The sequence below is a fragment of the Labrus mixtus genome, chromosome 12 (assembly GCF_963584025.1).
Source record: "Labrus mixtus chromosome 12, fLabMix1.1, whole genome shotgun sequence".
Lineage (NCBI taxonomy): Eukaryota > Metazoa > Chordata > Actinopteri > Labriformes > Labridae > Labrus > Labrus mixtus.
The window spans coordinates 214,073-229,305 of NC_083623.1; the positions used below are offsets into that span (position 1 = coordinate 214,073).

The 15,233-nt window shown below is 45.0% G+C and overlaps 1 protein-coding gene across 1 annotated transcript; it reads left to right on the forward strand.

The window, feature by feature from the left end:
- Nucleotides 1-12,085: 12,085 nt before the first annotated feature.
- Nucleotides 12,086-14,252, forward strand: sox11b (SRY-box transcription factor 11b). The gene has a single exon (XM_061052865.1). The coding sequence runs from the start codon at nt 12,284-12,286 to the stop codon at nt 13,388-13,390; it is 1,107 nt and encodes a 368-aa protein (XP_060908848.1). The 5' UTR covers nt 12,086-12,283; the 3' UTR covers nt 13,391-14,252.
- The last annotated feature ends 981 nt before the right edge of the window (nt 14,253-15,233 follow it).

A 15,233-nucleotide genomic window follows, 5' to 3' on the forward strand; every position in this document is an offset into this window, starting at 1 on the left:
AAAACTCTCAAAACCCTCAAACCCTCAAACCCTCAAACTCTCAAATCCTCAAAACCCTCAAAACTCTCAAAACCCTCAAACTCTCAAACCCTCAAAACTCTCAAAACTCTCAAAACCCTCAAACTCTCAAAACTCTCAAAACCCTCAAAACCCTCAAACCCTCAAAACCCTCAAACTCTCAAAACTCTCAAAACCCTCAAACCCTCAAACTCTCAAACCCTCAAAACCCTCAAAACTCTCAAAACCCTCAAACCCTCAAAACCCTCAAACTCTCAAAACCCTCAAACCCTCAAAACTCTCAAAACCCTCAAACTCTCAAACACTCAAAACTCTCAAACCCTCAAACTCTCAAACTCTCAAACCCTCAAACTCTCAAACTCTCAAACCCTCAAACTCTCAAACCCTCAAAACTCTCAAACTCTCAAACCCTCAAACCCTCAAACTCTCAAACCCTCAAACCCTCAAACCCTCAAACTCTCAACCCCTCAAACCCTCAAACTCTCAAACCCTCAAACCCTCAAACCCTCAAACCCTCAAACTCTCAAACCCTCAAAACCCTCAAAACTCTCAAAACCCTCAAACTCTCAAACCCTCAAACTCTCAAACCCTCAAACTCTCAAACCCTCAAACTCTAAAACCCTCAAACCCTGAAAACCCTCAAACTCTCAAACCCTCAAAACCCTCAAAACTCTCAAAACCCTCAAACTCTCAAACTCTCAAACTCTCAAACCCTCAAAACCCTCAAAACTCTCAAAACCCTCAAACTCTCAAACTCTCAAACTCTCAAACCCTCAAAACCCTCAAAACTCTCAAAACCCTCAAACTCTCAAACCCTCAAACCCTCAAATTCTCAAAACCTCAAACCCTCAAACACTCAAACTCTCAAAACCTCAAACCCTCAAACCTCTCAAAACCTCAAACACTCAAAACCCTCAAAACCCTCAAACTCTCAAAACCCTCAAACTCTCAAAACTCTCAAAACCCTCAAACTCTCAAACCCTCAAACTCTCAAATCCTCAAAACCCTCAAAACTCTCAAAACCCTCAAACTCTCAAACCTTCAAAACTCTCAAAACCCTCAAACTCTCAAACTCTCAAAACTCTCAAAACCCTCAAAACCCTCAAACTCTCAAACCCTCAAACCTTCAAACTCTCAAACCCTCAAACTCTCAAACCCTCAAACTCTCAAACCCTCAAACCCTCAAACTCTCAAACCCTCAAACTCTCAAACCTTCAAACTCTCAAACCCTCAAACTCTCAAACTCTCAAACCCTCAAACTCTCAAACCCTCAAACTCTCAAACCCTCAAACCCTCAAACTCTCAAACCCTCAAACTCTCAAACCCTCAAACTCTCAAACTCTCAAACCCTCAAACTGTCAAACCCTCAAACTCTCAAACCCTCAAACCCTCAAACTCTCAAACCCTCAAACTCTCAAACCCTCAAACCCTCAAACCCTCAAACCCTCAAACTCTCAAACCCTCAAACTCTCAAACCCTCAAACTCTCAAACCCTCAAACTCTCAAACCCTCAAACCCTCAAACTCTCAAACCCTCAAACTCTCAAACCCTCAAACTCTCAAACTCTCAAACCCTCAAACTGTCAAACCCTCAAACTCTCAAACCCTCAAACCCTCAAACTCTCAAACCCTCAAACTCTCAAACCCTCAAACCCTCAAACCCTCAAACCCTCAAACTCTCAAACCCTCAAACTCTCAAACCCTCAAACCCTCAAACTCTCAAACCCTCAAACTCTCAAACTCTCAAACCCTCAAACTCTCAAACCCTCAAACTCTCAAACCCTCAAACCCTCAAACTCTCAAACCCTCATACTCTCAAACCCTCAAACTCTCAAACTCTCAAACCCTCAAACTCTCAAACCCTCAAACCCTCAAACTCTCAAACCCTCAAACTCTCAAACCCTCAAAACTCTCAAACTCTCAAACCCTCAAACCCTCAAACTCTCAAAACCTCAAACTCTCAAAACCTCAAAACCCTCAAACCCTCAAAACTCTCAAAACCCTCAAACCCTCAAACTCTCAAACTCTCAAAACCTCAAACCCTCAAACCCTCAAACTCTCAAACCCTCAAAACTCTCAAACCCTCAAACCCTCAAACTCTCAAACCCTCAAACTCTCAAACCCTCAAAACCTCAAACCCTCAAACCCTCAAACCCTCAAAACTCTCAAAACCTCAAAACCCTCAAACCCTCAAAACTCTCAAAACCCTCAAACCCTCAAACTCTCAAACTCTCAAAACCTCAAACCCTCAAACCCTCAAACTCTCAAAACTCTCAACTCTCGCCTTCAACATTCACTGCTGCTCGTGGTTAAAATATGAAATCATTATAATAATAATAATAATACCCAGCCTCCTCGTGTTTATTCTGCAGAAAGTCAGAGTGATCTGATGTGAGAACACAGCAGGATATAATCAGGAGAATTCACCTGGAGCCAGTGGGAGGGGCCAGTGGGAGGGGGTGGTGACCTTCATTCACCTGTGATCGTTGCACAACCATAGACTGTCTGCACGCCACCTCTACCATCTCCGTGCTCTAATGAACCTGCTGCTGCATGTTTCCTGTTCTCCAGTTTGTTCTTCTCCACTCTTTAGTTCGAGAATTGAGATTCATTGATACAAAGACACATATTCTCATCATAGAGTCCTATGGAGGAGTCTGAGAATGTTTCAGTGCTGGATGTCTTTGAATTAATTGAGGGAGTACAGGTAAGCATAGAGCAAGACATGTCTTCAGGATATAGCTCTGATCTTGAACTAGGCCCCTTAGAAGAAGAAACACACGTCTTGAAAAAGCTCAGTAAAGAACCGAGCAGCCAGGATAACCCAGGGACTGAAAAAAGAAGTCTAGTATTCCCTGCCATTCCTGCAATCAATGATTTTGACTGCGGAGCCCCTCCCTTTGGGAAGGCGCTCCAGTCCACTGAAAGCTGTGACACCTTCACACACCTTCACAGGTTGGAATCACCACATGGGAAGGGGGAGGTGACTTCTCAGCTGGGTTTTCTTTCAAACATTACATTCTGAAGAAGAATAACCCAGGCTCGTCTCCTCGTCCGTTAGAGCGTCACATTCAACAACAACTGACTTTAGTTCAAAACATTAAACTGGTTAAAACTTCTCTGCAGCGTGCAGCGGTAGGAGCTTTTCTTGCTCGCCAGGTGGGCAGTTCCATAAGTGTGTGACATCATGTGAAAGCTATGACTTGTAAAATTTGTCAGAAGATAATTTAATAACTTATGCTTGATGGAGTTAGATAAAGTCTATTAAATTAAAATACTGATGTGATTGGTTTCCCTCTCAGAGCCTGGTTAGCTGTTTGAAAAGATGAGATTAATACATAAACTACATGTTCTTATTTACCTCACTTCTTAAAGTCCAAGCAGTCAGTGAAGGCAGCACAGCCTGAGAGGAACTATAAATGCTACTTAGGTAACTGTCTGTGTGGCTTATTATTGTTCTTAGCTTGGACTGACAAAATACACTTGATGAAATAAAAGTCCTATAAGATACAAGACATTATGATGTTTTGAGGTTCATGGTGTTCATTTAATTTTACTCCTTTTTAAATGTTTGTCCAGGAACAAGATATTCAACACAGCTACAGAGCCTAAAATCAACCATAGAATGAGGTCATAATGTAGGCTTTCCCAACCTTGGGTCCATTATTGATTGATCAAAAATATGTTGTAGCATTCGTCCTGAATTAAGTTACAAGACGTTATCTAGTTTAGGCTACATGCTAAGAACAAACAAACTTCCAGTAGTTCAGTCTCTCATTAATGCGCCAAGCATTGATTTCCAACCTCGTTAATACACGCTCACCTCACTGATCACATCGTACACTGAGACAAATAAAATCCTCATTTTGAGTACAGATCTCATCTCGTCTTTCTGCCTATGTCCACAATCATAAACATGAAACAGACTAAATGTGTCTAAAACAATGTTTACCTCCGTCTTCTTTCCTCGTAGATATTTACATGTTTGTTTATATTTATTTGTTTGTATTTATTTGTTTACTCGTGGATTTTCTGCGTTGGTGTTTCTGAAGAAGCTGAAGTTCTGGTCCCAGTGTGGTTTTAACTGCTCTGAGTGTCTGCATGATGGATCCCAGCAGGGTCTCCCAGCTGAACCCCCTAATCCCGGCCCGGAGGAGGGGGACAGCCTCTTTGGCCTAGATCCACTGCCCCCCCCTCACCCCTCCCCCCTCACTTTAATGGAGAGGGTCCCACAGAGAGATAGTGACGGGGGCGGGGGTGGGGGGGCGACAGCTTGGTCTCTGTTTGAGTCTTTAGAAAAACCAGCTGCTCGGCTCTCAGACTGAAGGACGGCCTCACATTCAGGCCAGACTCATGTGGATCACAGAAGTCTGACCCGTGTGTCTGAGGTGAACTGAGCCTGAAGGGGGCGCTGCAGCGAGCCTCATAGACCCACAATAAAGTCTCCTTCTGAATCAAATCCCTGTTCTGGTCCAGTGTCTCAGGTGAATCTGGTCCGGTGTGGTCAGGATGATCTCTGGTTTGTCTCAGGATGATCTCTGGTCTGTCTCAGGATAATCTCTGGTTTATCTCAGGATAATCTCTGGTCTGTCTCAGGATAATCTCTGGTTTGTCTCAGGATGATCTCTGGTTTATCTCAGGATGATCTCTGGTCTGTCTCAGGATAATCTCTGGTTTATCTCAGGATAATCTCTGGTTTGTCTCAGGATGATCTCTGGTTTGTCTCAGGATGATCTCTGGTCTGTCTCAGGATAATCTCTGGTTTATCTCAGGATGATCTCTGGTCTGTCTCAGGATAATCTCTGGTTTATCTCAGGATGATCTCTGGTCTGTCTCGGGATAATCTCTGGTTTATCTCAGGATGATCTCTGGTTTGTCTCAGGATGATCTCTGGTCTGTCTCAGGATGATCTCTGGTCTGTCTCAGGATAATCTCTGGTCTGTCTCAGGATAATCTCTGGTTTATCTCAGGATAATCTCTGGTTTATCTCAGGATGATCTCTGGTTTATCTCAGGATAATCTCTGGTTTATCTCAGGATAATCTCTGGTTTATCTCAGGATGATCTCTGGTCTGTCTCAGGATAATCTCTGGTCTGTCTCAGGATAATCTCTGGTCTGTCTCAGGATAATCTCTGGTTTATCTCAGGATAATCTCTGGTTTATCTCAGGATGATCTCTGGTCTGTCTCAGGATAATCTCTGGTCTGTCTCAGGATAATCTCTGGTTTATCTCAGGATGATCTCTGGTTTATCTCAGGATGATCTCTGGTTTGTCTCAGGATAATCTCTGGTCTGTCTCAGGATAATCTCTGGTTTGTCTCAGGATGATCTCTGGTCTGTCTCAGGATAATCTCTGGTTTATCTCAGGATGATCTCTGGTTTATCTCAGGATGATCTCTGGTTTGTCTCAGGATAATCTCTGGTCTGTCTCAGGATAATCTCTGGTTTATCTCAGGATGATCTCTGGTCTGTCTCAGGATAATCTCTGGTTTGTCTCAGGATAATCTCTGGTCTGTCTCAGGATAATCTCTGGTTTATCTCAGGATGATCTCTGGTTTATCTCAGGATGATCTCTGGTCTGTCTCAGGATAATCTCTGGTTTGTCTCAGGATAATCTCTGGTTTATCTCAGGATGATCTCTGGTCTGTCTCAGGATAATCTCTGGTCTGTCTCAGGATAATCTCTGGTTTATCTCAGGATAATCTCTGGTTTATCTCAGGATAATCTCTGGTTTATCTCAGGATAATCTCTGGTCTGTCTCAGGATAATCTCTGGTCTGTCTCAGGATAATCTCTGGTTTATCTCAGGATAATCTCTGGTCTGTTTTAGGATGATCTCTGGTCTGTCTCAGGATGATCTCTGGTCTGTCTCAGGATAATCTCTGGTTTATCTCGGGATAATCTCTGGTTCGTCTCAGGATGATCTCTGGTCTGTCTCAGGATAATCTCTGGTTTGTCTCAGGATAATCTCTGGTCTGTCTCAGGATAATCTCTGGTTCGTCTCAGGATAATCTCTGGTCTGTCTCAGGATAATCTCTGGTTCGTCTCGGGATAATCTCTGGTTTGTCTCGGGATAATCTCTGGTTCGTCTCAGGATGATCTCTGGTTTGTCTCAGGATGATCTCTGGTTTGTCTCAGGATAATCTCTGGTTTATCTCAGGATAATCTCTGGTTTATCTCAGGATAATCTCTGGTTTGTCTCAGGATAAACTCTGGTTTGTTGGAGGTTACACAAACGTCTGTACCCAGTTAATCCCTGGTCAATTCTTATACAATCGTTTTAACTAATCCTGGTTCTACTCTCTGTTTCATCTGTAATCCTTCCCCAGATAATCCCCCGCCCCCCGGGATAATCTCTGGGTAGCTGTCGGATTGTAGACGTTAATCTGTTGCTAATTTAAATACAACCGATCTGTTGGTAAAGATCATCTGTCTTAAACGACCTTATATTAACACAATCTTAAAGTTTGTGTTACATCAGGTCACAGGAAACAGATTTCACTATCATTAAAATCTTTTTATTTTCAAAATAAAATTATATTTTTATATTTTTACCAAAAGTCAAATCAGCGTGTCCCCGCTGCTCAAACGCTCACAAATAATTCATACCTGTCAGTCCAATTATCCAGATTTATTTCAATCAAACACACACACACACACACACAGGCCCCTCCCCCTCCACTTAAAGCTGACAGGTCACCTACTGATTTGTGTCTTGTTATATTAATATGAGGATATGAATGTATTTTTCCTGATGTTTTCTCTTTGTATGGTGATTGCGATCGCAGCGTGGCGGCGGTGGGATGGCGTTGGGACGTTGTCACCGCTGTGGTTGGTGGTTAATTGCAGCAGAGTGCGGCGTCCGTCCGGCTGTAGAAATGGATTCAGACAGCTGAAAGCTGCACGCCGTTCGAGCTTTGACAGCTTCAGTTTGGAGCCTGTCAGAGGACGCCGTTCTGCCCTCCATCACACACGACCACCGCCGTCCTCCATCTTATCTAAACCGACACCTCTCTGATTATCGCTGCGTACGCCAGATGCTGCTCGCATTTTGATTCTTAATGTGACGAGGAATCATGGTTAGTTTGTTTTGTCAGATTTGATTTGAGATTTATTCAGATTATGGTCATTAGAGAAATTTAAGAGAAGAAACAAAGAATTAAAAAAGTCTGTTTGCAGGTTTCAACCAGCCGGTGTTTAATACTTGATCCTGATTGGTCGAGGACCCTTACCCTGCATTCATGTCGGAAGCATCAGAAAACGAGGTTCTGAGTTGGAAACGTGAACGTCTGCTCAAGTCAGAAACAACAGGTTAAAATATGTTTAGATACTTTTAATCCAAATATCACAAATCAACGATTTCTTCATTAAAACTCAAATAACAGAGACCCTGAGGTCAGAGGTCAGAGACCCCGAGGTCAGAGACCCTGAGGTCAGAGGACAGAGACCCCGAGGTCAGAGGTCAGAGACCCCGAGGTCAGAGACCCTGAGGTCAGAGGTCAGAGACCCCGAGGACAGAGACCCTGAGGTCAGAGGTCAGAGACCCTGAGGTCAGAGGTCAGAGACCCCGAGGACAGAGACCCTGAGGTCAGAGGTCAGAGACCCTGAGGTCAGAGACCCCGAGGACAGAGACCCTGAGGTCAGAGACCCTGAGGTCAGAGACTCCGAGGTCAGAGACCCTGAGGTCAGAGGTCAGAGACCCCGAGGACAGAGACCCTGAGGTCAGAGGTCAGCTGATCAGGTGAGACACACATACACACACAGATACACACAGATACACACACAGATACACACACATACACATACACAGATACACACACAGATACACACACATACACACACAGATACACACACATACACACACAGATACACACACATACACATACACAGATACACACACAGATACACACACATACACACACAGATACACACACATACACACACAGATACACACACATACACATACACAGATACACACACAGATACACACACACACACACATAGACACACACACACATACACACACACACACACACACACAGAGACACACACACACACACACACACACACACACACACACACACACACACACACATACACACACACACACACACACATAGACACACACATACACACACAGACACATAGACACAGAGACACACACACACACACACAAACACACACACACACACACACATAGACACACACACACATACACACACACACACACACACAGAGACACACACACACACACACACACACACACACACACACACACACACACATAGACACACACATAGACACACACACACACACACACACATAGACACACACACACACACATACACACACACACACACACACATACACAGATACACACAGATACACACACATACACACACACACACATACACACCCCCCCGGCGGACAGAAGAACCCTGCAGGTGTTTCACAGCTGGACCTGCACGTGTCATCGCCTCACAGCCAATCAGGACTCACCTGATGAACACAACAAACTCACACTGATCAGTGACGCACACACATTATGTCACTCACTGTGTGTCTCACACACTCCTCCTTCCTCTGTCTTTCCTCCTCCTTTCCTCCCTCCTTCGTTCCTTCCTCCCTACTTCCTCCCTCCCTCCTCCCTCCTCCTTCCTCCTTCGTTCCTCCCTCCTCCTTCCTCCCTACTTCCTCCCTCCCTCCTCCCTCCTCCCTCCTCCTTCCTCCTTCGTTCCTCCCTCCTCCTTCCTCCCTACTTCCTCCCTCCTCTCTCCTTCTCTCCTCCCTCCTTCAGGTGACCTGTACTCTGACAGTAAATCTCATTGTCATGCAGTCTCTGTGTTTGAGGATCAGCTGATGACCAGCAGCTTCACAGATGTAAATACCCCCCCCCCCCCCCCCCCCCATACACATGTTAAATGGAGAAGGGTGGGGCAGGTTGGAGGGGGCCGTGGGGTTCGTGAGGGGGTTCGTGAGGGGGCTGTTGGGGCCTGTGGGGGCCTGTGAGGGGGGGGGGGTTCGTGAAGAGGGCTTGTTGGGGGGTGGGGGGGGCTGTGGGGGCCTGTGGGGGGGGGGGGGGGGGTTCGTGAAGGGGGCTTGTTGGGGGGTGGGGGGGGCTGTGGGGGCCTGTGGGGGGGGGGGGGGGGGGGGGGGGGTTCGTGAAGGGGGCTTGTTGAGGGGTCGGGGGGGCTGTGGGGATCTTTGATAATCAGATGTGAGAACAGATTCAGCAGCTGCTCAAAAAGAAACACTAACAAGCTGCTTTGATAAAACCTGGACCTGGATCTGGATCTGGATCTGGACCTGGACCTGGACCTGGACCTGAACCTGGATCTGGACCTGGATCTGGACCTGAATCAGAATCCAAACCTGCTCCAGGTCCTCAGGATTAGATTATTCAGGACTTCTTGTCGTCAATTCATCAAATTAGAAAATAAAAGCTTCATGAACGTTCAAAACAACAATCAGCCTATCAGAGTGCAGGAAGAGTCAAAGTACTTCCTGTTCCTGTTTCCCACCTGAAGAGTTTTCACCTGCAGCAGCTCCACCTCTGACCTCTGACCTCTGACAACTCACAGAACAACAGAACAACAGCCACATTCCTGAGTATAGGCTCTCACACACACACATAGACACACACACACACACACACACATAGACACACACACACACACACACACATAGACACACACACACACACACAGAGACACACACACATAGACACACACACACACACACACACACACATAGACACACACACACACACATAGACACACACACACACACACACATAGACACACACACACACACACACACACACACACAGACACACACACACACACATACACACACACAGACACACACACACACACACACACACACACACACACACACACACACACACACACACACACAGACACACACACACACACAGACACACACACATACATAGACACACACACATAGACACACAGACACACACACACACACACACACACATAGACACACACAGACACACACACATACATAGACACACACACATAGACACACAGACACACACACACACACACACACACACACATAGACACACACACACACACACACATAGACACACACACACACATACACACAGACACACACACACACACACACACACACACACACACAGACACACACACACACACACACACACACACACACAGACACACACACACACATAGACACACACACACACACACACACACACACACACACACACATACACACACACACACACACTCAGACAGACACACACACTCAGACACACACAGACACACACACACACACACACACACACACACACACACACACACACACACACACACAGACACACACACACACATAGACACACACACATAGACACACACACACACACACACACACACACACACAGACACACACACACACACACACATAGACACACACACACACACACACACAAACACACACATAGACACACACACACACACATACACACACACAGACACACACACACACACACACAGACACACACACACACACACACACACACACACACACACATACATAGACACACACACATAGACACACAGACACACACACACACACACACACACATAGACACACACAGGAGGTCTGCAGGAGGTTTGGGACATCAGGACTTCCAGGACCTTGGAAACAGACCATAAAGTTCACCTTGCTTTTAACACAAAGTTCACCTGAGGACCTGGAAAGTCCTCAAAGACCCATCAAACCTCCTCAAGGACCTCCAGCCTTCCCTGGAGAACACCTGGAACCCGATGACAACTGCCATCTTCCAGGAACATCCAAACCCTCTTCAAGGGTTCCTGGAAAGTCCACTCAGAGGCTCCTCAAGGACCACTTGAAGAGCCTTGGAGCCTCCTTGAATGCTTCAAAAACCTCCTGGAATGTGTTTACAGATACCTGAAAATAGCTTACGTTAACAAAGACTGGAGAGTTTTTAATGGAGACTCTTATCAGATGATATCATCTAAAACACACACTCTGAAACGTCGTGGAGGCAAAATAAATAAATATTTCTCTATAAATAAATAAATAAATATTTCTTTATAAATAAATAAATATTTTTCTATAAATAAATATTTCTCTATAAATAAATAAATATTTCTCTATAAATAAATAAATATTTCTCTATAAATAAATATTTCTCTATAAATAAATAAATATTTCTCTATAAATAAATAAATAGATATTTCTCTATAAATAAATAAATAAATAAATATTTCTCTATAAATAAATAAATATTTCTCTATAAATAAATAAATAAATATTTCTCTATAAATAAATAGATATTTCTCTATAAATAAATAAATAAATATTTCTCTATAAATAAATAAATATTTCTCTATAAATAAATAAATAAATATTTCTTTATAAATAAATAAATATTTTTCTATAAATAAATATTTCTCTATAAATAAATATTTCTCTATAAATAAATATTTCTCTATAAATAAATAAATATTTCTCTATAAATAAATATTTCTCTATAAATAAATAAATACTTCTCTATAAATAAATATTTTTCTATAAATAAATATTTCTCTATAAATAAATAAATAAATAAATATTTCTCTATAAATAAATAAATATTTCTCTATAAATAAATAAATAAATATTTCTTTATAAATAAATAAATATTTCTCTATAAATAAATATTTCTCTATAAATAAATATTTCTCTATAAATAAATAAATATTTCTTTATAAATAAATATTTCTCTATAAATAAATAAATATTTCTCTATAAATAAATAAAGATCCTTCTTAAAGATGTGTGAGTGTTCATCTTGTCGGTTAATGTCAATAAAAAAACAATAAAAACAAATAAAAACCGATAAACATCATAAATAAATATATATCACTCTCACTGAAACATCCATCAACATGAAGTAACGGCTAGACGCTGGGGGCGGGACCTCTGGGTGGGCTCTGGACATCTGATTGGCTGAGGGTGCTACGGAGGCGGGAAGGCTTCGGAGAAGAATAGTGCTGATTGGTCGAGGGCGGGGACATGATCAGCTCGTTAATAAGACGCCGGTTTGGAAGTTTACACAGATGAGAGATGCAGCCGGGCTGAACAGAGACCCGGTTAAAGAACGAGAGAAACCGGGAGAACGTAGAGACAGACCCCGGTGTGTGATCCGCTCCAAACCGGGAGAACGTAGAGACAGACCCCGGTGTGTGATCCGCTCCAGACCGGGACTATGGTTCAGCACACGGAACATGGCGGGCTCCGGACCCACAGCGTGTCCCATCCCGGGGAGAGTGAGCTGCTGCCGGCCTCGGCTCGCAGCTCCGTGCCGCTGAAACCGGACTGGTGTAAGACCGCGTCCGGTCACATCAAGCGGCCCATGAACGCCTTCATGGTCTGGTCTAAGATCGAGAGGAGGAAGATCATGGAGCAGTCCCCCGACATGCACAACGCAGAGATCTCCAAGAGGCTTGGGAAGCGCTGGAAGATGTTAAAGGACCCCGAGAAGACCCCGTTCATCCGGGAGGCAGAGCGGCTCCGGCTCAAGCACATGGCCGACTACCCGGACTACAAGTACCGGCCCAAGAAGAAGCCCAAGACCGAGGGGGGGGGAGCGGGTCCTGCGGGGAAACCTGCCGCTCAGTCCCCCGACAAACCGGCCGTCAGAGCCGGGAACAAGACCCCCACTGCCGCCAAAAAACACCACAAGTTAAAACCCAGCAAACCGGGCGTCGGGAGCCACATGCAGCAGCACCCCCGGTACCAGCAGCAGGACCCCCGGTACCGGTACGTGTTCACCAGCAGTAAGCTGATTAAACGGGAGTTTACTGATGATGATGATGATGATGATGATGAAGATGAGGAGGACTCTGAGGAGGACTCTGAGGAGGAGCAGGACTTTAAAACAGAGGAGGGGGACTGCAGCCTGAGCCCCCCCCCTGCAGAGTCCTCCGGCCGGCTCTTCTACAGTTTTAAGAACATCACCCGGCAGGGGGGGGGGGGCTCCCTCTCTCCGGCCTCCTCGTCCCGGTCCGGCTCCTCCTCGTCCTGCTGCGGGGAGGACCTGGACGACCCCCCCCCCGCTGAGGGCTCTGACTTCACCCTGAACCTCCTGGCCGGCCTGCACGCCTCCTCCGAGCCCTGGAACTCGTCGTGCAGCTCGGCCCCCCCGGGGAACCTGAGCCTGTCCCTGGTGGATCAGGACCTGGACTCTGTGAGCAGCGAGGGCAGCCTCGGGTCCCACTTCGAGTTCCCGGATTACTGCACCCCGGAACTCAGCGAGATGATCGCAGGGAACTGGCTGGAGGCCAACTACACGGACCTGGTGTTCACGTACTGATCCCCGAGGGGGGGGGGGGGTGGGTTAGAGGATCACTGTTTTCTGGTTTTGTGTAGTCCGGGTCTGAAGGTAGTCCACACAGGTTTTCTAACTTAAAGTTATTTAAAAATTAAACTTCTATTTTTCAAACCAGACAGGAGGACTTTTTGTTGCCATGGTAACAGACAGGATCAGACTCTGTGTTCCCCCAGGACTTCAGGACCCTTTAAATCCTTTATTTGGTATTCGGGGCGGCTCAGGTGTTACAGGAAGCGTTTTGAACATAACCGGACATACCTCATGTTTTTATGTTTTTATGTTTTTTTACAGAGATGAAAATATTTTCAGGATTATTTTTGTACCTTCAAAGGGAACGATCAGGCACTTCTTCTTCTTCTCCCCTTCTTCTTCTCCTCTTCTTCTTCTCCTCCTCCTCTTCTTTTTCTTCTTCTTCTTTGTTACTGAGCACGTGCGGATTCGAACCCCAGCAGCCCGCCTTGCGGTGTACATGTTGTGTAAATTAGTTCTATAGTGTGAATGTTTTTGATGTCATTGCCGCACGCCCTCGTTTGATTGGCTCATTATTTCTGTGCAATATGAAGAGAATAAAGGAGCGGCCATGTTTGTAGGCGTTCACTCGTCCTTTGTGTGTGTGTGTGTGTGTGTGTGTGTGTGTGTGTGTGTGTGTGTGTGTGTGTGTGTGTGTGTGTGTGTGTGTGTGTGTGTGTGTGTGTGTGTGTGTGTGTGTGTGTGTGTGTGTGTGTCTGTCTGTGTGTGTGTGTGTGTGTGTGTGTGTGTGTGTGTGTGTGTGTGTGTGTGTGTGTGTGTGTGTGTGTGTGTGTGTGTGTGTGTGTGTGTGTGTGTGTGTGTGTGTGTGTGTGTGTGTGTGTGGTTTCTTAAAGGGCCAGTGCTCTGTTTAACTCTGGTGTAAATTGTCTTTAGGATAACTCAGGTTCTCTGAAAAAGAAGACCAATGTCTGCCATGAGGTACCAAACTGAAGAACCAATCAGACGCCTCCCTGCTCGCTCTCTACCTAATGACGGAGTTTATACTGTCAGTTTACTCGCCGCCTTACCCATTGGTTCAAAGAATCTTCATGATCACTTCCAGTTTACAGTCTGCCGTCACATTAACCTGACCAATCACACGACGGTTACCCTGATGACACCGTGTAGACACACACACAAACACACACACACACACACACACACACACACACACACACGCACACACAGACTGTAGAAAACACAGACGAGGTCAGACAGGGCCAAGTGCCTGCTTCCTGTCCCTCATTTCCCACCTTCCTGTTCTGACGTGTGTGTGTGTGTGTGTGTGTGTGAGAGACACACATCAGATCCTCCCAGTTCATCAGTGTTGGTAGAACTGGGCAGGAAGCCGCGTTAAAACAGGCTGTTGTCACAAACAATCCTAACAGTTCTTACTATAACACTCTCTGAAACTGATCAGTTCTCGTGATTTATTGAATGATGTAAAATTAATGTTTTTGTCTCAGGAGTTTAATAACAGATGAACAAATAACAACAAATGAACTGTAGTTCCTCCAGTGTCCACTAGAGTCTGTCTCCTGCAGTGAGTCAGTCTCCATAGAGCTCTATGTTAAAATGTCTAACTTTACAGCTGCAGTTCCTCCAGTGTCCACTAGAGTCTGTCTCCTGCAGTGAGTCAGTCTCCATAGAGCTCTATGTTAAAATGTCTAACTTTACAGCTGCAGTTCCTCCAGTGTCCACTAGAGTCTGTCTCCTGCAGTGAGTCAGTCTCCATAGAGCTCTATGTTAAAATGTCTAACTTTACAGCTGCAGTTCCTCCAGTGTCCACTAGAGTCTGTCTCCTGCAGTGAGTCAG